At 32.2% G+C, this 25,104-nt stretch overlaps 2 protein-coding genes across 3 annotated transcripts; both read right to left on the bottom strand.

Moving 5' to 3' along the window:
* Window positions 1–5,940: 5,940 nt before the first annotated feature.
* On the bottom strand, window positions 5,941–9,380 carry LOC108455815 (probable polygalacturonase). Of its 2 annotated transcripts, XM_017754365.2 has the most exons (7): window positions 9,234–9,380; window positions 7,911–8,228; window positions 7,712–7,832; window positions 7,445–7,619; window positions 7,211–7,281; window positions 6,665–6,928; window positions 5,941–6,565 (listed from the first exon to the last, which is right to left on the bottom strand). In XM_017754365.2, exons 1-7 carry the CDS (start codon window positions 9,237–9,239, stop codon window positions 6,261–6,263), a joined length of 1,260 nt encoding a protein of 419 aa, XP_017609854.1. In that variant the 5' UTR covers window positions 9,240–9,380; the 3' UTR covers window positions 5,941–6,260. The 2 variants fall into 2 exon arrangements, with proteins under 2 accessions (XP_017609854.1, XP_017609853.1); XM_017754364.2 differs by having other exon boundaries at window positions 5,941–6,928.
* A 2,891-nt stretch (window positions 9,381–12,271) lies between these two features.
* LOC108456972 (topless-related protein 2) lies at window positions 12,272–23,010 on the bottom strand. The gene is made up of 25 exons (XM_017755744.2): window positions 22,575–23,010; window positions 22,297–22,476; window positions 22,082–22,195; window positions 21,836–21,994; window positions 21,564–21,741; window positions 21,327–21,465; window positions 19,735–19,850; window positions 19,500–19,635; window positions 19,267–19,376; window positions 18,428–18,494; window positions 18,287–18,360; window positions 18,102–18,197; window positions 17,930–18,022; window positions 17,181–17,308; window positions 16,824–17,058; window positions 16,553–16,711; window positions 16,365–16,454; window positions 15,996–16,148; window positions 15,760–15,870; window positions 15,427–15,603; window positions 14,784–14,912; window positions 14,604–14,699; window positions 13,780–13,962; window positions 13,529–13,704; window positions 12,272–12,735 (listed from the first exon to the last, which is right to left on the bottom strand). Exons 1-25 carry the CDS (start codon window positions 22,652–22,654, stop codon window positions 12,528–12,530), a joined length of 3,387 nt encoding a protein of 1,128 aa, XP_017611233.2. The 5' UTR covers window positions 22,655–23,010; the 3' UTR covers window positions 12,272–12,527.
* Window positions 23,011–25,104: the final 2,094 nt, after the last annotated feature.

The raw sequence follows: 25,104 nt of genomic DNA, 5'->3' as shown, positions 1-25,104 counted from the left end.
CAAACCAAATTTAATGAGCATGATATTCTCGTCCAACACCTAAAACTGTGTAGACTCAGATAACTTTCAAACCGAATGGAACACAGAAATGAGCGCATCCCAATTTGGAGGACGAAAGCATTGAAGCTTACACACAACCCAATAATCAGAAGCAGATGCCACAGTAGCGTCGAGAATATCAACGACATCAAGGTCTGCAAACTCATCCTATGTCAACTTGAAATTCTACCAACCCTGAACCAACTCCTCCGACATTAGCACCAAGAAGATAGAGAAATGAAAAAGAGAGAATTGAAAAAACAAAAAAAAAGACAAAAAGTAGCCAAAACCACTAGAAACCAAAAATAACTAAAACAGTAATGGTAATTAGGAACCCAAAAGAACAACAAAAGGCAAACTTATGGACAAAACTTACACAAAGCAAGACTAAACACCCCCATAACTTACACTGAGAAAATTAAAGAGACTAATCTTTATTATTAAAGAATATATATTATTAATAATATTCTAACGAGTTGATATGAAATTAATTCATAACATTAACTCAAAAAAACATAGAATAATGTGAAAAAAATAAAATAAAATAAAAATAAAAACACACAGATTTTTACGTGGAAACACTTTCGGAAAAAAAACCACGGGGAGAGAAAAAGAAAATTCACTATGTCAAATTCAAATTCTATACAAGAGGAATAGACTATGTCTATTTATTGGCTTGTAAAGTCAGATTCTAGTAAGACTAAAACACCTTATTCTAATCAATATCAAATAGATAGAATTTAATAAGGTTTAAAAAACCTTATTCTAAAATAAAATAAAAGAAGTGTAATTCTATATGGATTCTTCTTTTATTTTATTTTACCATTGTATTTTACTTAAATAAGGATTCGAGTCACTTAATTCTAACAATCTCCACCTTGAATGAATTATCAATGAACAAGTTCTTCATTGCGAACTCTTAACGAACAAGTTCTCCACCTCTTCCACAAAACCCCTTAAGGGTTTAACTTCAACAATGAACACCAACCAAGTCTAAGCAATGCTCAAACTTGGTTATAGGAAGTGACTTAGTCATCATATCTGCAGGATTTTCATGAGTACTAATTTTGCTCACAACAATATCACCACTAGCAATAATATCACGAACAAAATGATACCGAACATCAATGTGCTTTGTACTTTCATGAAACATTTGATCTTTTGTAAGAAAGATGGCACTCCGATTGTCTAACTGTGCTGATTTGAAGGTTTTCATTGAGTTCAATAAAGAGTCCCTTCAACCAAATAATTTCTTTACAAGCCTCAGTAATCGCCATATACTCAGCTTCAGTGGTAGACAAAGCGACTATAGTTTGCAAAGTGACTTTCCAACTAATTGCACAACCTCCGATTGTAAAGACATAACTTGTGAGAGATCTTCTTTTATCAAGGTCTCCAGCAAAATCAGCATCAACATACCCAATGACTCCATCTCTTGTTCTTCCAAACTGTAAGCAAACATCAGTAGTACCTCGTAAGTATCTTAGAATCCACTGAAATGCTTTCCAGTATTCTTTACTGGGATTCGCCATGTATCTGCTAACTGCACTTACTGCATATGATAAATCTGGACGTGAACAAACCATAGCATACATGAGAGATCCCACTACACTAGAGTATGGAACATATGACATGTACTCAATCTCATCATCTGATTGTGGAGACAAAACCGATGAAAGTCTGAAATGGGCTGCTAAAGGAGTACTAACAGGCTTAGCACTCTGCATATTGAACCTACAAAGAACTTTCTCAATATACCCCTTCTGACTTAGGTACAATTTACTTGTTTTTCTATCTTGAGAATCTCCATTCCAAGTATCTTCTTTGCTGGTCCTAAATCTTTCTTCTCAAATTCTTTACTTAGTTGTGTTTTGACCTTTCTTATCTCTCCTTTTATCTTTTGCTGCTATCAATATGTCATCAACATAAAGAAGTAGATACAAAAGAACCATCACTATTTTTCTTAAAGTAAACACAACTGTTAAAACTACTTCTTTTGAAATCATGAGAAGTCATAAAGGAATCAAACCTCTTGTACCACTGTCATGGTGACTGTTTCAAACAGTAAAGGGACTTTTTCAACAAGCAAACATAGTCCTCTTTTTCTGAGACTATAAAACCCTCTGGTTGTTGCATGTAAATATCCTCCTCAAGTTCTTCATGCAGAAATGCATTTTTTACATCTAACTGCTCAAGCTCCAAATCATGCATGGCCACAGTACCAAGCAAAGCTCGAATCGAACTATACTTAACAACTGGGGAGAACACATCTGTGAAGTCCACTCCTGGAATTTGACTGTAACCCTTTGCAACAAGCCTTGTTTTATATCTGGGTTCTTCAACTCCTGGGGTCCCTTCTTTCTTTTTAAACACCCATTTACAACGAATAGCCTTTTTACCTTTAGGAAGTTTCACAAGGTCCCATGTTCTGTTTTTGTGGAGTGATTTCGTCTCTTCTTGCATAGCAAACATCCACTTTTCTGAGTCTTCACAACTAACCGCCTCAGAATAATTAGATGGCTCTTGATTCGCATCTATATCTTCAGCCACATTTAAAGCATAAACAACTAGATCAGCCTCGGCATACTTTTTTGGAGGTTTAATTTCTCTTCTAGTTTTGTTTTTAGCGATAGAGTATTGTGGTGAAGAAGCAACTCTATTCTCTATTCTCTATTTTTGTTCTGGCTTGAGGAGTTGACTCTATATTAATCTGATGCTCCACCTGCTTTTGATTTTCTTTATTGGAAGAGTCTTTAAGAGATAAGTTAGGTAGCATAGTAGTTTCATCAAAAACAACATCTCTACTAATCACAACTTTTCTATTTTCAGAACACCATAACTTATACCCTTTTACACTAGCTTTATAGCCAAGAAAAATGCATTTAATAGATCTCGGTTCCAATTTTCCATTATCAACATGAGCATACGCAGGACACCCAAAGATCTTTAAATCAAAATAATTAGCAGGATTACCAGACCATACCTCTTGTGGAGTCTTTTTCTCAATGGCAACGAATGGAGATCGGTTGATCAAAAAACATGCAGTAAAGGCTGTTTTTGCCCAAAATGACTTCGGTAAGTTGGCATTTGACAACATACATCGAACCTTCTCCATGATCGTTCTGTTTATTCGTTCTGCAATGCCGTTTTGCTGTGGAGTATGACGAACTGTCAAGTGTCTCATGATCCTTTCTGACTTGCACAATCTATTAAACTCATCAGAACAAAACTCTAAGCCATTGCCTGTGCGGAGATATTTTATCTGTTTTCCCGTCTATTTTTCAATCATAATTTTCCAAGACTTAAATGCGGAAAACACATCGCTTTTTTGCTTTAGGAAGAACACCTAAACTTTTCTGGAAAAATCATCAATAAAGGTTAGCATATAATTAGCTCCACCTCTCGAAGGCACTCTGGATGGCCCCCACAGATCAGAATGAATATACTCCAATGTTCCCTTCGTGTTATGGATTCCTCTAGTGAATCGAACTCTCGTTTGCTTCCCAAAAACACAGTGCTCACAAAAATTCAGTTTGCAAATTCCTTGTCCATCAAGAAGTCCTCTTTTGCTCAATTCTGTCATGCCATTCTCACTCATATGCCCTAGGCGCATATGTCAAAGTTTAATAATATTATCATCTGACAAGGAAGAGGAAGCGAAAGCTGCATCACCAGTAACAGTAAAACCCTGCAAAATATATAACTTAGCAATTTTTCTCTGCCCTTTCATCACAACAAGGGACCCTTTGGAAATCTTTAAAACCCCACTTTCAGCTGTGTATCTGTACCCTTTTGAATCAAGAGTACTTAACGAAATTAAATTTCTTTTCAATTCTGGAACATGTCGTACGTCATTAAGTGTTCTGACAACTCCATCAAACATCTTAACTTTAATTGTTCCAACACCTGCGATTTTACACGAAGCATTATTTCCCATCAAAACAACACCTTTAGACATTGTTTCGTAAGTTGTAAACCAATCCTGATTGGGACTCATGTGGAAGGTACAGCCTGAATCAAGTATCCACTCCTCGCTTACTTTAGAATTATTGACAGAAACAACTAGAAGTTCACCATCGCTGTAGTCTTCTACAACATCAGCTTCACCGGAATTTTCTGGTTGTTTTCCCTTTTGATTCGCAGCCTTCCTTTTAATCTTATTTTGTAGCTTATAGCACTCAGATTTAATGTGCCCTTTCTTCTTGCAAAAGTTACAAAGTTTACCTTTATTTGAAGACTTTGATCTACCCTTAGATTTACCGCGAGGATTCAGTTCATGTGTCCTTCCATGATCATCATCAGCATTCCGATCTTGTCTACCATGAACAATGAGACCCTCTCCCTGAGAGTCGGGTTTAGCCACAAGATGCTTCATCTTATCATACGAGGTCAAAAAATCATAAACATCATCAACTGTGAGAGACTCGCGGCTATATAAAATCATATCTCTAAAGGTTGAATAAGACAAGGGCAACGAACAAAGTAGAATCAACCCTAGATCTTCCTTATCATACTGAACCTCCATGGCCTCCAAGTTTGAGATAATTTCTTTAAACACTGTTAAGTGTTCATGTACAGACGCACCTTCCTCCAAACGATGAGCATTAAGACATTGCTTCATGTGCAACTTGCTTTTTAGAGTTTTCGACATACATAATTGTTCTAGCCTCTTCCATAATGCAGCGGCGGTCTTCTCTTTCATCACATCCTGCAAAATTTCTTTGGACAAATGCAGATGTAATTGTGTTAACGTCTTTCGATCCTTACGCTTCTTCTCTTCATCTGTTAATGTCGAAGGCATTTTATCTATCCCTAGCAGGGCATCCTCCAGATCCATCTGTGCAAGAACTGCTTGCATCTTAATTTGCCACAACGTAAATCTAGTGTTGTGATCCAACAGCAAAATTTCATATTTCAAAGACGCCATTACCGTGATCGAGATGAACAACCCGGAGCTCTGATACCAATTTGTGAAAAAATAAAATAAAATAAAAATAAAAAAACACACAGATTTTTATGTGGAAACCCTTTCGGGGAAAAAACCACGAGCAAAGGAGAAGAAAATTTACTATGTCGAATTCAAATTCTATACAAGAGGAATAGACTATGTCTATTTATAGGCTTGTAAAGCCAGATTCTAGTAAGACTGAAACACATTATTCTAATCAATATCAAATAGATAGAATTTAATAAGGTTTAAAAAGTCTTATTCTAAAATAAAATAAAAGAAGTGTAATTCTATATGGATTCTTCTTTTATTTTATTTTACCACTTTATTTTAATTAAATAAGGATTCGAGTCACTTAATTCTAACAAATAAATATAAACTATTTAAACATAAGTATAGATAATATAGACCACATAACATTCCTAAAGATAAAAAAAAATAAAAATAAAAAGCAAACTCAGTACACTCGGTCAAATTTTGGGTGTCGTTTTTTGAGGTGTTGTTTAAAAAAACGAAGCATCTTAAATTTGAGAAAGCCAAGTACATGCCCAAAAACAAGTCGGATAGAAATATAGACAAATTTCTATACATAATTAAAAGGAAAAATTAAAATTAAAAATAAATTAAGTTAAGCTCGCCACTTATTAAGCAAAGAAATTCAGTACATGTCAAATAAAGAGGTTAACATGTGCAGATTCTTTATATATATATACATATACATACACGCTCCCAACCATAAAGCTAGTTTGGATTAGAGATTTATATATAAAATAAATGTTAGTTATTAATTTTGTGTTGATCACAATTACTTTTTAAATTTTCAAGAAAAATATTATATTTTTCAAATAATAATTTAAATTACAACTTTATATAATTTGAATATTTATAAAAATAAAACTTTAAACATAAATATTTTGTTTACACGAAGCAACTCATCACCAAATTCAATCCAATTAACATTTTGAATCTCTATCTATCATTTTTATTCATTAATTCAACCCAAAATTATATAATATTTTACAAAGAGATTACAAACAAACAAAATCTATAAAACATAACTAAAAAGCAATAAACATTAACACTAAAATATACCCAATACTTTTCTTTTTCTTTTTTTCTTTTTTTGTATGTTTTAACTCCATCACTACAAAAAAATTTCAAGAAGGAAGAAATGAAGCTATACAAAACAATATGCAATTTCCAACTCGCCAAAAAGAGATTATTGCAAAAAAAAAATCTGAATAGGTCGAAATATCCCAGATTCTTTTTTTTTTCAAAGAATTATATTATAGAATTGCAGCTCGAGCATTAGGATTCCGCATGATGAAGTACTCGAATTCATAAGTTCCGGGCATGGTTCTGGGAATACGGACTCAGAAAACCCGGAAACATATGAACATTGCCAAGGCGACAAAGAAGTAGAATTGATTGATAAGGAGATATTTGATAGACATATAAAAGTAAAGGGAGATTCTTCAATTCCTTTGAAATTACCCGCAATGGTGATATTTGTGCCAATGATGTTCTGTAGGGTGATTTTCTCTAATACTGGGAAAGCATCTGGGTCGAATTTGTCATCTGGATGGGATCCATAGTCACCAATAGCAGCAAAAGATGTATTAACATTTAGCAAGTCAACATCTGATATCATGATTTCTTTGATGTAACCACCCCTACCTGTTGTTGTTCTAAACTCGATACCAGTTAATGAGTTGTAGAGGTGGACTTCCTCGACTAGAATATCGGAAATGCCACCAGACATTTCACTACCAAAGGCAAGAGATGAGCCTGTGGATGATCGAAGATCGACCCTTCGAACATGGGCGATAGTGGTCGGTCTACCATATGCAATGCCATACTCATCCCATCCACTCTTGAAGGCAATTGCATCATGGCCCATGCTAATGTTGCAGTCCTCGATGCAAATGTTATCTGAAGAATCTGAAACCGGAATGTTAAAAGAATGATTTAGAAAATTTTCCTGCAGAATCGCTTTAAACACCACCAAGCAACTAGTAACAATTAGGCATGCAATTTCATCTATAAAAGCTTTCAATCTTTTCTAGAAACATATCGATACAAGCAAAAACTAGTGTTCTATCTTATAAGTAAAGTAAATTTTAAATAAAATTAGAAGAATAAATATAGATATTCACAACAAGCAATATCTGAAAACAAATTAGATTCTCAATATGAAAAGATTGAGATATTAGCATCAGAAACCTGGGACTATGCCGACAGTATATGGAGATTCTGGTGGAGCATAGACCGATATATTATGAATGTGTACATTGCTGCATGAAATGGAAGTAGATATAAATTTAACTTTCTCCATTTATTTGCATATTAAACACAAATTTTTATATAAATTTAACTTTCTCCATTTTTTGCATATCAAACACAAATGTTCAAACAATAAGCAAAGTGATGGAAAACTTGAGAAAAACAAAAACAAACCTGCAATAGACTGGATGAATGTTATATGCAGGGGCATTCAAAAGACTAATATTAGAAACAAGCACATATTCAGATGAGACAAACTCCACAAGATGAGGGCGCGTGTAGTTTAAAGAATGCGATATGAACCATTCCCACCAAACCGAGCCCTGTCCGTCTATAGTTCCATTATCACCTAGTGCAACATTCAAGTCCAAGTTTGTCCAAGACTCAACCAAGATCATAACAAATAGTAGATAAAGGAAGTTAAGTGGTAATCAACCTTACCAGTTATGACGACATCGCGCAACATGTAACCATTCACCAAACTTCGATATCTTCTACCGGGAAGCTCGATTCCTCGACCATACGAGGGTAATGGTTCAACAATACCCCAATGAGATGGATCCTTAACAAGCAAAACAAAATTAAGAGTGGCTCATAGTAACCTGCACTGTTTCGATTGAACAAAAGAGCAAAAAAATACCTGAGATCCGAGAATGATGGCATCTTTTTCCAAGAAGAGGGTAAGATGGCTCGTAAGATTGAAACTTCCGGTAAGCCATCGTCCAGGGGGCACATAAAGTTGGGCACCGCCTTTGTCGGCAAAGGATTTGAGATAGAAAATGGCATTTCGAAAGGCAATGGTGTTCAAAGTTTTGCCATCTCCGATAGCACCGAATTCTTGAATTGAAACACTATGAGGTCTGGGGTTAAACTTAAGCTTATGATCACATCGTCCATTGCTTTCTTCTCCATTCACTCTAATTGCATTGCACAATGCCCATAGCAAAAGCAAAGCCACCTGTTTGAACAAGCGAAAAAAAAATAGTAACTTTCATATCCGAGACCTGAAAATCCGTGTTCAGCACATATTCAAACATAAGGATTAGGACATCACCCCGCAAAGAACCCTCAACATACATGGAAAGACAGAAATGATTAAACATGCTCATGTCTGAGACATATCCATAGCTGAAACTTACACCCGAGCTCGAGTAACATAGATTCACATCAAGAGTACAAGACAAGAACAAAAAGAATAAAACTCGTATTTGTTGAATCTAGAGTTTAGCTCTTTGGGATCATGCTACTAACTTTACAAGAAGCTTGGCCTTGATTCAAAATTCAATGTTTGAAACTCGATTCAAGTTTAATTGAGTTGAATTTGAAATGAAAATTGAACTACTTGGGCTCACTCATTTACGCTCATCTACTTAATAAAACATGAGCTTGGTTCCATGCTTGACGTACTCGAATTGAAATTTGGAAGTTGGAATGGCTTGAGTTAACCAAGCCGAACTAAAAACCAATTAGATTACAAGCATAAGTGTCTTATACAAATCTAATGAATAAGTAGCAGAGATTGAGAAAGCATGCAATAAATTTCGGTAATAAATTATCTTAAATTTCAATCTCAAACAATGATCCTATCTTATAACAGCTAAAGATTGAAAAGCTGAAAGTTTTAGAATCCAATGAAAACCAGAAATCTGCACCCCACAACCCCCTCCCCAAAAACTATAAAAGGAAGGAAATCCAGAATATATAATTGCCACCATTGATGATAAGCAAATCCAGTTAACAAAAAGAGAAAAAAAAACCCAGAAAAATTGCAAGTTTTTATCATCAAAAACACTTGTACAAATCCAGAATATAGATATATACGTGTGTTTGTATAATTTCCACCACTGATGATGAGTAAATCCAGTTAATTTATGTTACCTTTTACAAATCCAGAACAGATGTGTGTATATATACAAGCTAGAAAATCACAGGTAGAATTTAAATAATATAGAAACATACTTACTGCCATCTTCCGCAGCAACAGTTGACCGAAGAGATGAAGTGACGAAGAAGATAACCTGAAGTATGTTTAAACGTAAACTAAAAAATAGGAAGCCGGCTTTTATGTAAGTATGCTAATGATGAGCATTAATTATACATAAAACACACAAATCTTATTACATTCTTTTCTTTTTAACATATATTATTAATTAAATTGGGCTATTAGTCCCTATATTATGTGTAACTTATAAATTTAGTCATTATATTTTGATTTAGTCAATTTTAATCAATATATTTTCTCAAATTCTGAAACTTCACTCCACTCGTAAGTCAAATAATAGTAATTAAATTCTGCTATAATCTAACTTCTCTAATTCGATAGCTTTTTTTCGAATTTTAAAATACAGTTCTAAAACCATTAACTTACTAATTAAAATAGTGTGGGTAAATATAGTATGAAAATAACAAATTGAAATATAATTCCAGATGTGATAAAATTTTAAAATTCAACTAAATTTATAATTTACGCATAATACAACAAATTTTAAAAATTTTCAATCTAATTCCTTCCCTTATGAAAACAATTATTTTTATGTTAAATTTTAAATTTAATTATATCGAGTTAAAATTAAAATTTGTAAACACTAATAATAAAAAATTGAAATCTCCGTTACAGTGGTAAACCGTTCTAATCAAAACTTTTGAGAAAAAAACACAAAAAAAAATACAAGAAAAGTACTTAATCAAAAGGATGGCCTGAAAACTTATCCCTATCAATTATCCCTATCAAAACATTAATTTATTTGATTTATCCGTAAGCAAACTGAATTTTGAATATTTTGTTTCTTTTGCGTGGAATTCAAATAAATTAGGAAAAACTAAAATAAAATGTAATAATCAGTAATTAATTAGGGCCTGTTTTTTGAAGTAAAAAATGATTAACAACGTCTCTCGCCAACAAATTTGTCTGAAACGGCCCCCTCTCTGCCTTCCACTTCCTTAATGCTACAGTAATTAAGAGATCTAAAAATAAAACTAAAAGAAAAAGTGTTGTTTTTGTGTGTTTTTATTACACTGTTAAGGATCGATTAGTGGGATATGATAAAGTTAATGTGATTTTATTAGATTTTCTTTCCAGGTGTCACTTGATTCTGTTTAATGTCAATAATTCGATTTAAATTATTTATTCTTTTAAATTTATAATTAAATTTAATTATAAAATATCAAAATATTTTTATTTTATTTTATTTTTAATACTAAAATAGGTAGGTTATTATTGAGTTGAACTAAAACCAAAATTAAATAACAAAATTTTAACTAATTCAAATTCAAATCTTACTATAGCGTTGTAAATAAATTATATTAAAGTGAAGTTAAAATTTTTTAAAAGGTCGAAATTAAATTATATATTTTTATGAAAGTAAAAATATAATTTTATTATTTTAATAATTTATATCTTTATAATTTTAAAAAATTAAATTATTTTTTATCACCAAAATACAATTAATTTAAAATTTTATAAAATTTCCCTAGAGGAGCTGGCCGCTCCGGCCCCTTCACTCTGCGACATAATTTTTACTTAATTTACTTATGTTTAATTTTTTTAAAATATATTTTTATAAATTAAAATATTAATATTTATTATTTATGATCTCAAATTGCAATTTTTTATAGTCGTTATAGAATCGATAATATTATATAAGATACGATTATATAACATTAATATAATGAGGCATTTTAATTAAAAATATTTTATAATAGTATGAATTATTAATGTATAAAAATAAATATTTTCTAAAAGATTAGATAAAATAAAATACTTTAGAACTAATTATAATATGATAAAATATGCTGATATGAATACACTGAGCATGAAGTGAGAGGAGGATGTTGGAAGACAGGGAAGAGAAGGGACCCATGTTGTGAAAGATGCTAGCCTGGCTTCTATCACTTTGAAAGAGATACACAACTGAAAATCCAAAAAGTAAGAAATAAATAAAAAATAAAAAATTGAGTATCATAGTGTTTAAATAACGGGTAAATTATACTTAAAGGTCACTAATTTATTAATAAGTTTACGTTTTGATCATTCAACTTTAAAAAATTACAAAATAGTTATTGAACTATACGAAAATTTTCATTTAAGTTATTGGGCAGTTAAAATTGTAATTGTATGGCCTTCTCTATTTGCACAAATTGAAAGCTCTTTTTTTCCCTTTTTTACAATTCAATTTTTACTTTCATGAAACAACGTTGAACATCACAGATCTATAAATCAAAATCCAAACAACTTTTTTCTTTCCATCTTCAACACTGACCAACAAATTGAATTGGATCTAAAGTTGAAAATTTTACTTGTTGATGAGCATTGATCCACCATTTTGGTTGTCAAATCGTCGCTTGGAGGTCACTAAACGAACTATTTTAAAGAAAACGCCTAACCCATAGACTTAAATAAAAACTTACAAATAAGTTTATAACTTAAATACAAACTTTCAAATAATTTAATGATCATCTTGTAACTTTTAAAAATTAAGTGACTAAAATATAAACTTCTTAATAGTTTAATGACATTGACTATAAATTATCCTTATATGATTCAAAGAGATAATTTTGAGTAACTTAATATTTCATTTGATTCGTGATCCAAATAATTTACAAATCAAATAAGTTTTCTTTTAATATTTTTTCAATCTTCTATTAGTATTAAAAAAATCAAATATTTAATTTAAGTTAATCACATTAAACATCCTCAAATTATAATTATAATTATTATATCAATCAATTTCTATTATCAAGCCATTGAATAAACATCAAATTTTATATGACATAATTTAAAATAAAATTTTAAATAACAATAAAACATTAATGCTTCAATTATTTTAAGTTATAATAAGAAAATTTAAAATGAAGGATATAATTTGTCATTTAATTTTAGAGTTCACTTGAGATTATCATTTTAATTCATCTTTATCCTTAAATTTCCTGTAATTTTTCCGATACTTTTATAATCTTTAAATTTTCTAAGAAAAACTTTGAAAAAGATTGAACACATCTATATCAGACAAGTATCTATCTGTATCCCGTATTCATATTGAAGAGTCCAAATAACATGAAACAGTAATTGAATGTCACATGTATCAAAAGAGATTAGTGCCCAATATACATACAAAACACTATATTTTCCTTGTTCAATTCATCTCAACATTTTTCCCTATTTGTTCAAATACATGATTAGACACATACAAAATGGACAACCACCTACAAATTTTACATCCATGACTTACAAGTTAGGTATTGGGAGCGAAGTTAACGTTCATCGCTGTAGCTGTTCTGAAGTGTTAGTGGTTGATGATGTTGCCGTCCTTCCATTCTCTGTGCCATTATCGACAGGTACATGAAGTCCCCATTTCCTCTCTGCTTCCGAGGGTTCTATAACTTTGACAGCACCGTTACTCAATCCCACAGCTATCTGATTGGCTTCTTGAGGATGTGCAGCAACTACAAGCGGCTGAATGGTTGGGCTGTCATTGTAGAACATCGAAACCAGACGTAAGATTTCACATGTATGTCTCATGCAAGACTTTTCAACACATCACTAGGAGAATGCACTTGGTCAGTTCAGCCGGTACGGTTAAAAAGCCAAAAAAACCAACTTAACCAACCTCCAATAAATGATAACTGAGAACAAAACCAACTTGAGAGAAAACCAAATAACTGATCCAACTTAAGTCAATCGGTTCAGTTAACCAAAAATAAATAAGTAAACCTAACAACTACCATATATTTTATTTACATCCCTTAAAAAATCCTAATTACCGAAAAAAATGTAATCGGCTTTATTATTGCAAGGTTTTTCTTTCATACATCTATAACATTTAAACCGATTTCCTTAACCAACTAAAAACTGAAACCAAACTAATCAAACTGCACTGGTTAATTCCCATAGTTGTTGAAACAAGACCAGCCGACACAGCAGTCTGAAGGGAGAGAACCGGTTGACCCACAAACCGGTATGAACCGGTATAGAAAAACAGTTGAGCCGAAGGTTAAACTGCGTTTTATAGTTTTTAAGAATTTTTTTTTTATTTTTACGAGTTTTAAAATTTTATTTAATTGAAAGCGGACTGGCGGTCAGATCGAGAACCGATGACCTAACCAATTCGACCACCAATCTGGTTTCAAAAACCATGTTAATTCCATTAACTCGGCTTTAACTGAGTTTTGCACACCCTTATGCATCACAATTCAACAACCAATAATAATAACAACAATAACAATAAACTAAGTTAATGACATGGTTATATAAGCTGTAACCTGTTTGACGATGTGGGAGAGATATACGCAGATGGTGCAATACGACATCTGAGCCTTAAACTATCAGCGTCAAACACTCCAATGTTACCATCGGTAAAAGTAGCATAAACTAGCTGGCTATTGCAGGAATATACTGCACACGATATAGATGAAGAAAGTACTTCTTGGGGCATCCACTGCGACAAAAAAAACAGTAAAAATGCATTCACCACGTATTTAAATTCATTACATAAGATGTTATAGGTTTTTACCTGCCGAATGCATTCCATCTTGTTAGCATCGTATATCGCAAGTTGCGTTTCATGGCACACTAACAATCGAACTTGATCAGAGTGAAATTGCACTCGAGTGTCACCCTGAGAGGTCTTTCCGGCAGGCAGTTGAAGTGTAACTGACTTTATCTTTTCCCAGTTATCGGTATTCCAAAAGAAAAGCTGCAAAAAGAAAGAAGTTGAATATGATAGGCAATAAAACTACAATGAGAACTGATATGACATACATGTATGTCTATGTGTTTGTGGGTGTATATATACGAAATACAAGAGAAAATACAAACAGCAGAACACTTGAAGCATTTGCTGTACTGCAAGAGAATGTAAGAATTCCCTTAACAGGAAACTGAAATCAATTTCTTTTGTTTCTAGCTATGCTACTCCAACTCTTCATTTTCTTTGAAGTATCCACGTCCTATCATACATTGGTATGGCCTGGACGTACTATCTTCCATATATATGGAAAGGCCTTCGAAAAAAATTATTATACTTATGTCAAACACATATCCATACTTGACACTCGCCCCCGAGTCATATAACATAGATTTTAAGGACATAAAATGAAACATGGGAACCATTAAGAAAGATATTGAGATACAATAATCTCATTTCCAATACAAGTTCTACTGCAGTTTTCTACAATTACTCTCGTATCATATATAGGCAACCAATGTACCGGAAAAGTATTCGCAACCAAACAAAACATATCCGATCTCTTTTCAACATTAACCATGTTTCCATCAATAAGAACGAAAGATAAAATTACAAAACCAGAAACAGAGATGTTTGATGATGAAGCAGACCTGAGCATCAGCACCAGAAGAAACCAGGATGTTCAAACTGGTGGAAAATGCTAAACCACTTATGCGTTTTTGGTGACCCTTCAATTTTGTTTTGACCTAAAGGGGAAAAAAGCACCTCTTTTGTATTAAATATCTAAATGGTACTGCTATCGATGAAAGATACAAAGATAAATACTCTACCTCATCCACCCTAACATTATAAATATGGATGGCAGAGTCATCCATTCCAATAGCTATGATATTATTATCTTGAGGATGAAATGCCAAGAAAGTTGAAGCTGGAGGAGGTGCCATAAAAGTTGTCATTACCTGCAAATCAATGTAATTTGTATCAACTAAAAGATAAATGTAGATGAAATCAAGGGTGAGAACTCCATGCTAACTCCAGCAATTAAAAAATCAAACCAGACCAGCCATTCAATGTTGAACCGGGAACCATTTGGTCCGGGTTCGGCAGTTTAAACACAGGTTGAACCAGAAAACCAGCAAGAACCACTAAAAAACCAAGAATCAGAAATCAGGAAAGGAGGTTAAAAACCAGAATTTTTTTTTTACTTTTGGGTTCTTTTAATAAGAGAAAATGGGCTTGGTTTTTCATGAATATATTTTTTCTGTTATTTCTTTTCTTTTGAAAAATTTATGCTTTTTTTCTTAGTAACTATTTTTTTTTTTCTCATTTTTCAATAAGGTTGAACAGCCCAATTCAACCGATTGAACCAAGAACCAGAGATCTGCCAGTTAACCTACGATCAGTTCTTTAATTCTTAGGTAACTCAAAATTTGCAGCCACAACAGAAAATTTTCAAAATATGCATTAATTTACCTTGAATGTCATCATATTGAACAATGAAACCTTTCCACCACATGCAGACATTACATAGGAGTCATTCTTAGACAGTGCTATGCATGGAACTGCATCTTCAGAATTATCAGGGACATCATTAGTCATAAGAAGACCACTGTTGGGTTGCCAAAGTTGTGGAACAATGCTTGCAGTAGCCTATAGAACCACAAAAGATTAAAAGAAGAAAAGATAGCCACGAAAACTTCTCTACCATATGAATAAGTACAAACAGGCATATAAACCTTCATATGTAAATTTGCATGTGTGCTTTAATGAATAATAATATATCAATGCTTCCGAAGCATAACTCACCTTGCCACTAGGATTTTGTTCACTGCGACTCCATTTCCACAGCTTTTGTACACCATTTGCTCCAAGAGCAAGAACCCCAACACCAGAATTTGTGTAAAGAAGTCTAGCAACCTTAATACAAGGCAATTTAATAATGAAAAAAAATTATTAACTGAACAAGATATTCCAGAAAGATAATGTTAAAAACAAAAAATGAAAAATGAAAAACAATATATATTCATATATTGAAGTATAACCTTGCTAGCAGTATCCAAGTTGTCCGGCATGGCAACTGTTCGACATTGTGTGGCGTCAACAATCTCGGTTAGTTCCCAAGTTTTGGTTTTCTCAGACACATGTTCCAAATTCCTTGGCTTTTCAATACCTCTACTCATCAGTTCAACTCCATTCTACAAGAATTTGTAATTCAACTTAGAGCCAGTTCAAAACACTAGTAAATTGCATCAGAGACAAGCAAATTAAACTCCATTGAGCAGCAAGTCCATAATCTCTAAACTTTGTTTTAATAATCTTTTATTTTCTTTGTATGGGTATCAATTGACACTAATTTCTAACCAAAACACAAAATATCAGCAGAAAGTAAAGCTTAGTGCATCGCAGCATACAAGACTGGGAGTAGGCCTTGCAGGGCTGTCTACACGTTCTACTTTGCTAACAACTGGACCGATGCTTGTACCCATAGCAGAACTAGATACCTGTTACATTACCAAGCAAGAACACAAGTTGTCAATACAAATTTGTGACAAAATAATAAAAAATACGAAAGTGAATATTGTGATGGAAGATGTATAACCTTCATCTCAAGTGGTGTTCTAGATGCTTCATAAGATCGAGCCTCCATTGCCCTTAATGTTCTAAGACCATTGGCATTTGCAAGAACCTTGAAGCCATTGTCTGCTGTAGTAACAACAAGCAAATTCCCTTCCTTGTTGAATCTCAATCGGGGAAGACTCTGTACCATCCCAATATCAAGTCAGATAACCAAATTGAAATCACAGTACATGTTCATCATTCAATAAAAGGTGTATAAATAAGGATGGTCAAATGAACAATGAGATGCTAACCGGAAGTCCCCCCTCAGCTTCTGTGCTGGTGAGCATATTTGTACTATCCATATGCCAAAATTTAATCTGGTTATCATCACCAACAGCCAAAAAGCGATTCCTTGTTGTGTCAAACTGTACTACACCAGTTGCATTCTTTCTAAAACCAGAATATGTCCTCTTTATTTTCCCTTCACTTTCATTCCATTCAACCAAAAATGAATCCCCATCCTTACTTGTGCCACAAGAGAATAATCTGCATTAGAGAGGATTGTTAATTTATCACTTTCCATATATGGTCAAGGAGATTTGTAGCACCAGTGAAAGACTGAGCATCTAACAATCGAAGAGACTACTTTGAGTTTTCATCTAAATTACCTACTACCATCAGCACTATAGAGCATTGTGGTACACCCCTGTCCAGGAGCATCATAGTCAACCCTTGATCCCATATTGTCATACAACCAAGCCTTAATTTTGCCATCTAGAGCAGTTGAGAATATGAACTGCAACAATATGACAGAAGCTTAATTCAAAAACAATTCACAATTGGAAAAACAAACTAATGTATATCCTACAAATGCATTTATCAAGCTCAGACTTGATAAAAGCTGATAAATCCAATGTAGAACAGATTAAATATAGTGACAAATGCAACAGATGCAAAATGTTTTTCCTGGACTACTAGAAGAGATGCAACAAAAAATGCACATTCACCAGTGCCTTCTAATCTTATCTAGAGAAGAAATTCCTACGTGCAAAGTAGAAAATAAAAAATAAATAAATTATACAAATTATCATCTAGACATCTATTATACAGCTTTCTCCATAAAATATGATGGCACAGATTTAGTAGTTGTGCATTTACTCATAATGTGATGGGACTGATATAGTAGTTTACGTATTACTGATAAAAATGCTGCTCTACTTTCTTATCACAGATCAGAGTACACTAAACTCGCATCAAATGGCTCCTTGACCAACAGGTAATAGCCAATAGCAGCACATTCAAATAGTTCTATATCCATATCCAAATATCAGCTAATCTCCACACACACAAAAAAGAAAAAAAAAAATTTCCCTTAAAGCATGAATCATCTTCCAGATTTAAAAAACAAAAAAGCTACCTGAATATTTTCTTTCTGATGAGGACAAACAGAATAAACAGGTGCCTCATGACCTTCAAAATTAAAAAGCTTGCTTCCGGCCAAATCCCACACCTATAATCATCACTGAAACTGAGAAAACATGGAAGTTCAAAGAGAAAAAAAAAAACGGTCTCTTTGTTCGCTTTCTCACCTTTATTAACTTATCTTCTCCACAAGTAACAACACAGAGCTTTTTGTTTGGATGAGAGAAAGCTAAGTCATTTACACTACCCACATGGGCTTCAATCTACAGAAATATGATATGGCAATTATCAGCTTAAATTTAAGAGTAAACACCTTTTTACATGAAGTACAATAAAATGAATTAGAACATGCCTCTAGATGTGGTCGTAGATCATTTGACCCTTGATACGCAAGCAAATGAACAAGATGTTTTGTGAATGCGACTCCTGCAACAAGAAAGGTTCAATATGGAAGCCCAAAACAGCACTTATTAGTCACTCTTACAGCACATACCAATCAAATTTCCATCTGGGCTCCAAGCAACACGGCTTACAGACATGGATGAATCTTTGATACTAGCCTGCAAGAATCTCAATTATAATTCCAGCAAATGCATTTTGCCAAATTCCAGCATTCCAGAAGCAAAAGTATAAACCATATCTTGCTTCAAGAACTTTTTAAAGAAGACAGAGTGTGAAGAAGAAAAAAAAATTAACATAGTTAATTGAACCAGCAGTACATTGTTTGTGTTTGAAGTATAGTTTTGATATAGAAGAGAAATATTTTAAAAAGCAGATTGACATAATCATCGTATATATATATATAGATCATTATAGATATATACATATCTATATATATATAATGATATATATGTTATATATATATATCATATATATATTATATCTATATATCTATATATATAGATATGATATAGATATGATATATATATCTATTATATATATATAGATAGATATAATATATATAGATATATAGATATCATATATATATATATAGATCATTATAGATAAATATATATATAATGATATATATATATAGATATGTATATATCTATAATGATACAGATATATATATATGATATATATCATATATATATATATATTATATCTATATATCTATATGATATATATCATATATATATATGATATCTATATATATTTGAATTTTAAAACTAAAATTACAGAAATAAACGCATTTACGGACACCAATCACTAGCGCACAGAAAGATCAAATTTTCAGAAGTTGATCAGATTCAAATTGATAGAGTGAATCAGTTATCCTACAATCCTCAGTAATAACATATGAATTATTTTTGTCAAAGATGCGATATTAACCTGAAATGTAACTGAGCAAGCAGACAGATCCCATATCTTGAATGGTTTTGTCACCAACCTCTCTCGCATGCCAACTTCCCATAACGAAATTTCACCATTGCTACAGCCAACTATTTTAGGAAGTGCATAAAGTAAGATAACAAAACACAACCCATAGCATCAAATCTAAAGGAGTGAAATTAATATAAAATCGCCATGGGTAAGATGGTTTCTGAAGTTGTCATTGATTGTACCAGTAAGTAGTGTATGATGAGTAGGATGGAAATCCATGCTTGTCACATTAGATCCCTGGTGAATGGTACAAGCAACAGATCTGGGTAGATCATCAAGTGACAATGAAGCTTGTTGAGAAGGAGCGGGATATGTGACCTGAACAAATTAATAAGAACTCTGATAGTTGATTATCATATATTACAAAATAGTTGAGCATATATAACTGCTATGAAGAAAAAGCTCTTAGAGACTTACCTCATCAACAGATTGTGCAGACCGTAGCCGTTTCATTAGTTGCTCATGATCAGTGCTTCCATACTCAGTCATTCCGAGTGTATCCGGTGGTGTTCTTGGATGTTTCAAAACTGAAACTGCAGTACATTTAAAATCAAATCAGGTCAGTAATGTACATAAGGAATTAATCAGACAAGATGAAAAGATAATTCCCTCGCACTCCTTTAAGGTTTGTCACATGAAGGAAACTTTTTATCTTGGGATAATTATTTTAACAGCTGACAACATATAAAGTTTTTAAGACAAAACCAAATGTACTTAAGGCAAGTTTTTAAGTAGTATATACAACCCAAGTCCTATAGTCTCTTTACCACCCCCCCCCCCTTTCTCATCAAGGTCACTAACAAGCATACAAACAGAGAGCATAAAACACAAAGTGTACATGCAGAGATGGGGTGAAATTTATTAGATTTCAATCATCAAAATTGCCAATTTTCAGACTTGGGAAATCAGCAGACTTTCGACGACTTTTTGGATGGGATCCTGGCATTTCTGGGTTGAGATGTCTTCATGGCGTTTGAAGATTTATCTCTTAACTTCGAAACACATTTTGAATCACTCGATTTTGAGTTCGGGAGCTCAAGTTATGACCGTTTTAGTGAAGACTGCGCAAGCAGAATTTCTGAACAGGATTATGACGGGAATTACAAGTTTCGGGCTTGTAATTCGAGTTTAAATCATATTGGGTTTGGGTTTTAGGCTAAATTTTTATTATATATGAGCCCAATATTTTATTTATCAGCCATTATTATTTTATTATTGTTTTATTCCGAATTTTGATAATTATTAAGTATTTAAAGTTATTTAGGAATTTTATGTTAACAAGAAAGTTTAATTTAAAACTACTTATTGTTTAGATTAAATTAGAGTTCTAGCATACTTAGGAGTTTTATTTAGATTTATTTAGCTAGCCTATATATAGGCCTTCGCATTGTATACAAAACAGACAATTCATTATTATTTTATTTCTCTTTTGAGTTAATAAATTCTCTCTGAGTTTTTCTTTTCAAGAATTTCTCTTAATTTCTTTTTAGAAGAGTTTTAACAATCTTTTTAGATTGTGGGGATCATCTTCAAACTTTTTCTTGCCAAGGTTTTTATCTTGGAGAGGAAATTAGAGCCGCTTGAAGGGGGTTATGGATTCTTCGTGTTTCCAAGGCTTCTTAAGACTTCTACACGCCACATTCTATCTTTCCATTTATCTTCTTTATTCACTTCCTTAATCTTTGATTTATTATTTGTTTTAATTATTTTATCTAACTTGGATTTAATTTCGTTTCAGGTTGTGTCAAAAATCTAAGTTTCTTTCCGAACGTCTAGAGCCCTAAGTCAAATCCAAGACTTTGACAAACTTTACGATCCGCTTTCGCGTTCATCCTTCTCATCTTTTATCACAAAGGATTGATATAATCAGATATATGTCACTGAAAATTCTATTATCTGAAGGAACATATAGAAAAAGGAAAGTATCCCTCCTTTGAACATAATTATTTGGACTACCATTATGTACCTGATTGCCTACATGGCAACCACAGCATAAACATTAATTTTACCTTGATTTTGAGGAACAGGCAGTGATGAAGCAGAAGCAGCAATGACAGCAGGTTGGACAGGTGAAGAATGATTGGCATTTGCCATCCAGCCAGCTAAAGCATTAGCATTGGCAGCAGCGGCTGCTGCTGGAGGAAAAGGCTGAAATACCATAAACAAAAGAAAATTTTAAGGTCCATACGATTAACATGCGTCAAGAACATCCATGATTAAAATGATAGTGAATATTAGGATCATACCCCACCATGCGCTCCAAGTGGAGCATAAGTTGAAGGCTTAGCAACTGCTGCAACTGGAAGAGTTACTGGAGTAGGTGCACGAGCCCCATTAGGAGGCGAACAACTGTGATCAGTGAATAAGGTTTTGATATCAGGATTAGGCCTAGGGTTCTTACATAGCTGATGTTGCCAATTCAAACTGCAAAAAAAACAATCAGACAGATACAATATCATCCATTTATCATTCACAATTACAACTAAAAATATGTCATGTCACAAAAAGTACAAAATACCTTTGATTAATCAAAGTTCGCAACCGTGAAGCCTTCAATGTAGGGAAAACAAGCTTTTCACGGAACAAGGGATTCGCTTCTATTAGTTTCTTAAGCTCGACTAGCATTATGCTGCGAGCCGATTTAGTATCACCATACTTTGATAACTGCTCATTTTGCCTACATTATATCAAAACACATAAATCTCAAATTAATTATAATTCTACAACCAAAACCAACAATCAAATCTTTCACAATCATGGTTACCTAAAATTCTCCATGGTTAAAAGCAGCGTAATTTCCTTATAAAGTTCTTCATTAAATGTGGAGAAAACTTTCAAATCTTTCACCAAAATCTCAACAGCTTTAGCTCTATCATGGCTGAACCAAAACAAAAACCAATAACAAGATTATTATTATATTATTATATATATAACCAAACCAAATCCAATATCATTCAAATTAATTAAGCAAATAAATACCGGTCCAAAGCTTCTAGATACTTCTGTTTTCTGATCTCAAAAAAAATCTTCATTGAATATCTATTATCGTCAACTTTAGTGAACCCAGAGAGGTATTTCTCAACTTCATCCCATTCTCCGGCGAGAGCTTTCTCTTCGAAGTATTTCATGTTGAAAAAGAACCCTGACTCTTGCTCTAACCTGTAAATTCCACCAAAACCGAAAACAAACTCCCAATTAAAACGACATTAGAAACCAAAAGTAGATAAATAAAACGAAAACGAATTTTTCAAGCTTACCTATGAACGGTCTCCTTGAATTTTTCCTCTTCAAGGAATTGAAGAATCAAAAACACTAATTCTCTGCTAAGAGACGACATTTCTTCTTAACCGATCGAGAAATTTAAGAATCCAAATTAGGAACTTAGGGTTTTTAAATTCAAACAATCGGAGATGCAATCGAAAAGGGTGAAAGAAAACGACGAAGGCGGTGTCTACAACGGCGGCGTTTGGTGGAAGTTAGCGGCGGGTTTAAGGGGAAAAAAATCGGTTCTAGGACTGATTTCTAGGGTTTGAGGTTCAATTTCATGCTTTGGCGTTCAACGACAACAGTAGAAAAAAAATAAAATAAAAAGCTGCCAAATAATAAATAAATAATAAAAATAGAGAGAGAAAAAGATAAAGAAGAAAGAGAAAGTGAGTTCTCTTACCTTTTTTTCGATGCTTTTTTTGCAGCGTCACACCGACCTATCACTTGATGTGTGATAACTTATCACATTGTTAGATTGATAAGTCCGTGTACTTATACATTTGGAGAATTTCAAAAACGTATGATTCACCAAAATTATTTATTACAACGTTAACTAGAGGCTAATAATATAGCCATTAAATTCGAATTTCAGATGGGGATTTTTTTTTTTCCTGAATTTGGATAATATTTAATTTTAAATTTTAAAATTATATTCTAGTGCGGATCTAAACAGATAGTTTGAATACCCATTATACGAATCTGTGTTGATTATTTGAATAACACAATATTTGAGTCCACTAATTTTATAATGTTTTATAATTTTGATTTAATATATATAAATAATTTTAGCGGATTCAAATTTAAATTTATGAAAATTTGAATATCTAAAATTGATTGAAAATTTTGAAATTAGTTTTTTTTTGGATAATAGATAATAGTACTTAATTCAAATTTGAATTTGGATGATAATAATAGGATAAATTGAAGATAAAATAATGAATTCAAATTTTCAAGTAGATTTGTAAATTCGGACAAGATTAAACTACTTAAATAGTTATCAAAATATTTTTTTCGAAATAAAATACCGAGGTAGAAATTGCATTAAAGAAAAAACAAAACCAACAACCCCATTATTACGAAGTTTTAAATTGTTCATGTTTTGATTACCCATTTTTTGATTAATTTAATCACTCACATTAGATTAATATCAATATTTACTTACTCCACTGTTATAATGCCATGGTTGCTAAATAAAGTTTTGATGTGAGCTTCTTTTAATTGATTTATAATAACAAAATCACCTTTAATATTCTACACGTTCTGAAATTTTAATCTTAATTTTAAAAATTTTAATAAATTTATTCTTTAATATTTACATATTTTATTAAAACTAATACCAGATTAACAAAATGTTAAAAGCTAAATTATTGTATCGATAAAAAAATGTTCATATCAGAATTTCATTTAATAACAAGTAAATATTAAACTACCCGACCCTTTCACAGGTTTTATTTTAAATATTACTTTCATTATTGTACTTGGCTAATAAAATATTTACGAAGGATGTACCTTTTCTAAATTCCCTCAAACAGCAAGTACACGGTAACACGCGGACTCTGGGGTATCCTTAGGTGCGGTCGGGACCATGTAGAACTGGGTTCTAATGAGTTAAAGTACTATTTATTAGTTACGTGGCGAGCAATGAATGGTTTGAAGTACGTTGTTGAGTTTCAGTCTTAAAAAACTCAAAACCCAACAACTCAAATAAATAATCCAAATCTAGAAATGGAATATAAAAAAAATCTTTTCATTTAAAATTGAATTTATGTCTTAAATTTTAATTTCATCCTCTCTTTTTAAAAATTTATTCGGACACGCAGATTTTAGGTTGGCTTTTAAATAACTAATCCTGATTTTATTCAAATATATTATTCACAATTACAATAATAATTATTTTGTACTTAAAAATTTAATTAAATTAAATAATAAAATATTTCTTAAACTGAAAAATTATATAAAAACTAAAAATGATTTTAATCAAAATAATAAAATTGAGATTTTAAGATATTGATCTCGGATATGAACATTTTTAAAATATTAAATTTTGATAATTTTATAAGTAAATTGAGATTGATCAAAACAATATCAATTCAATTAATACATATAAATTATATATAAATTATCTTCGCATATACATAAAAATATTAATTTAAATCTGAAGAAATGTTTCCGTTAAAAGAAGGCCGAGGATATATATACCTATCAAATGAATCTTAATTTGAATTTGAATATATTTTAATTAAAATTTATAGTTATTCATTTTAATTATTTGAATTATAGTGTCTAAAAGTGGGAAAATTAGTGGATTGAATAAAAAAAGGTAAAATAAAGACAACCACATGCCGTTGTATTGTCGGTTAATGACGCGTCGCACTTTGACGCTGCATCAGTTGACTCCTTAAACTGTGTTCAAAATTCTTTTTTTATTCCTTTTTTAACTTTTTAGTACAATTAATTTATTTTAGAGTAAATTACACAAATAGTCACATAATTATTAAAATATTTTAATTTAAGCACTTA

Source organism: Gossypium arboreum, chromosome 9 (assembly GCF_025698485.1).
Source record: "Gossypium arboreum isolate Shixiya-1 chromosome 9, ASM2569848v2, whole genome shotgun sequence".
NCBI classification, from domain to species: Eukaryota; Viridiplantae; Streptophyta; class Magnoliopsida; order Malvales; family Malvaceae; genus Gossypium; species Gossypium arboreum.
The sequence above is the reverse complement of the archived record's forward strand: the minus strand, read 5'-3'. Positions and strand labels throughout refer to the sequence as shown.

Bases quoted from the DNA above. Each gene is read 5' to 3' on its own strand.
- LOC108455815 (XM_017754364.2), bottom strand. The intron at 7,282-7,444 runs GTTTGTTTTTGT...CATTTCATGCAG, and splicing joins ATTCATCCAGTCTATTGCAG to CAATGTACACATTCATAATA. The intron at 6,929-7,210 runs GTTTCTGATGCT...TTCCGGTTTCAG, and splicing joins TACTGTCGGCATAGTCCCAG to ATTCTTCAGATAACATTTGC.
- LOC108456972 (XM_017755744.2), bottom strand. From the start codon at position 22,654: ATGTCGTCTCTTAGCAGAGAATTAGTGTTTTTGATTCTTCAATTCCTT. The intron at 16,149-16,364 runs GTATGCTGCGAT...AAATTCTTGTAG, and splicing joins CAAGGCCTACTCCCAGTCTT to AATGGAGTTGAACTGATGAG. The intron at 13,705-13,779 runs GTAAAAACCTAT...TTTTTGTCGCAG, and splicing joins AGATGGAATGCATTCGGCAG to TGGATGCCCCAAGAAGTACT.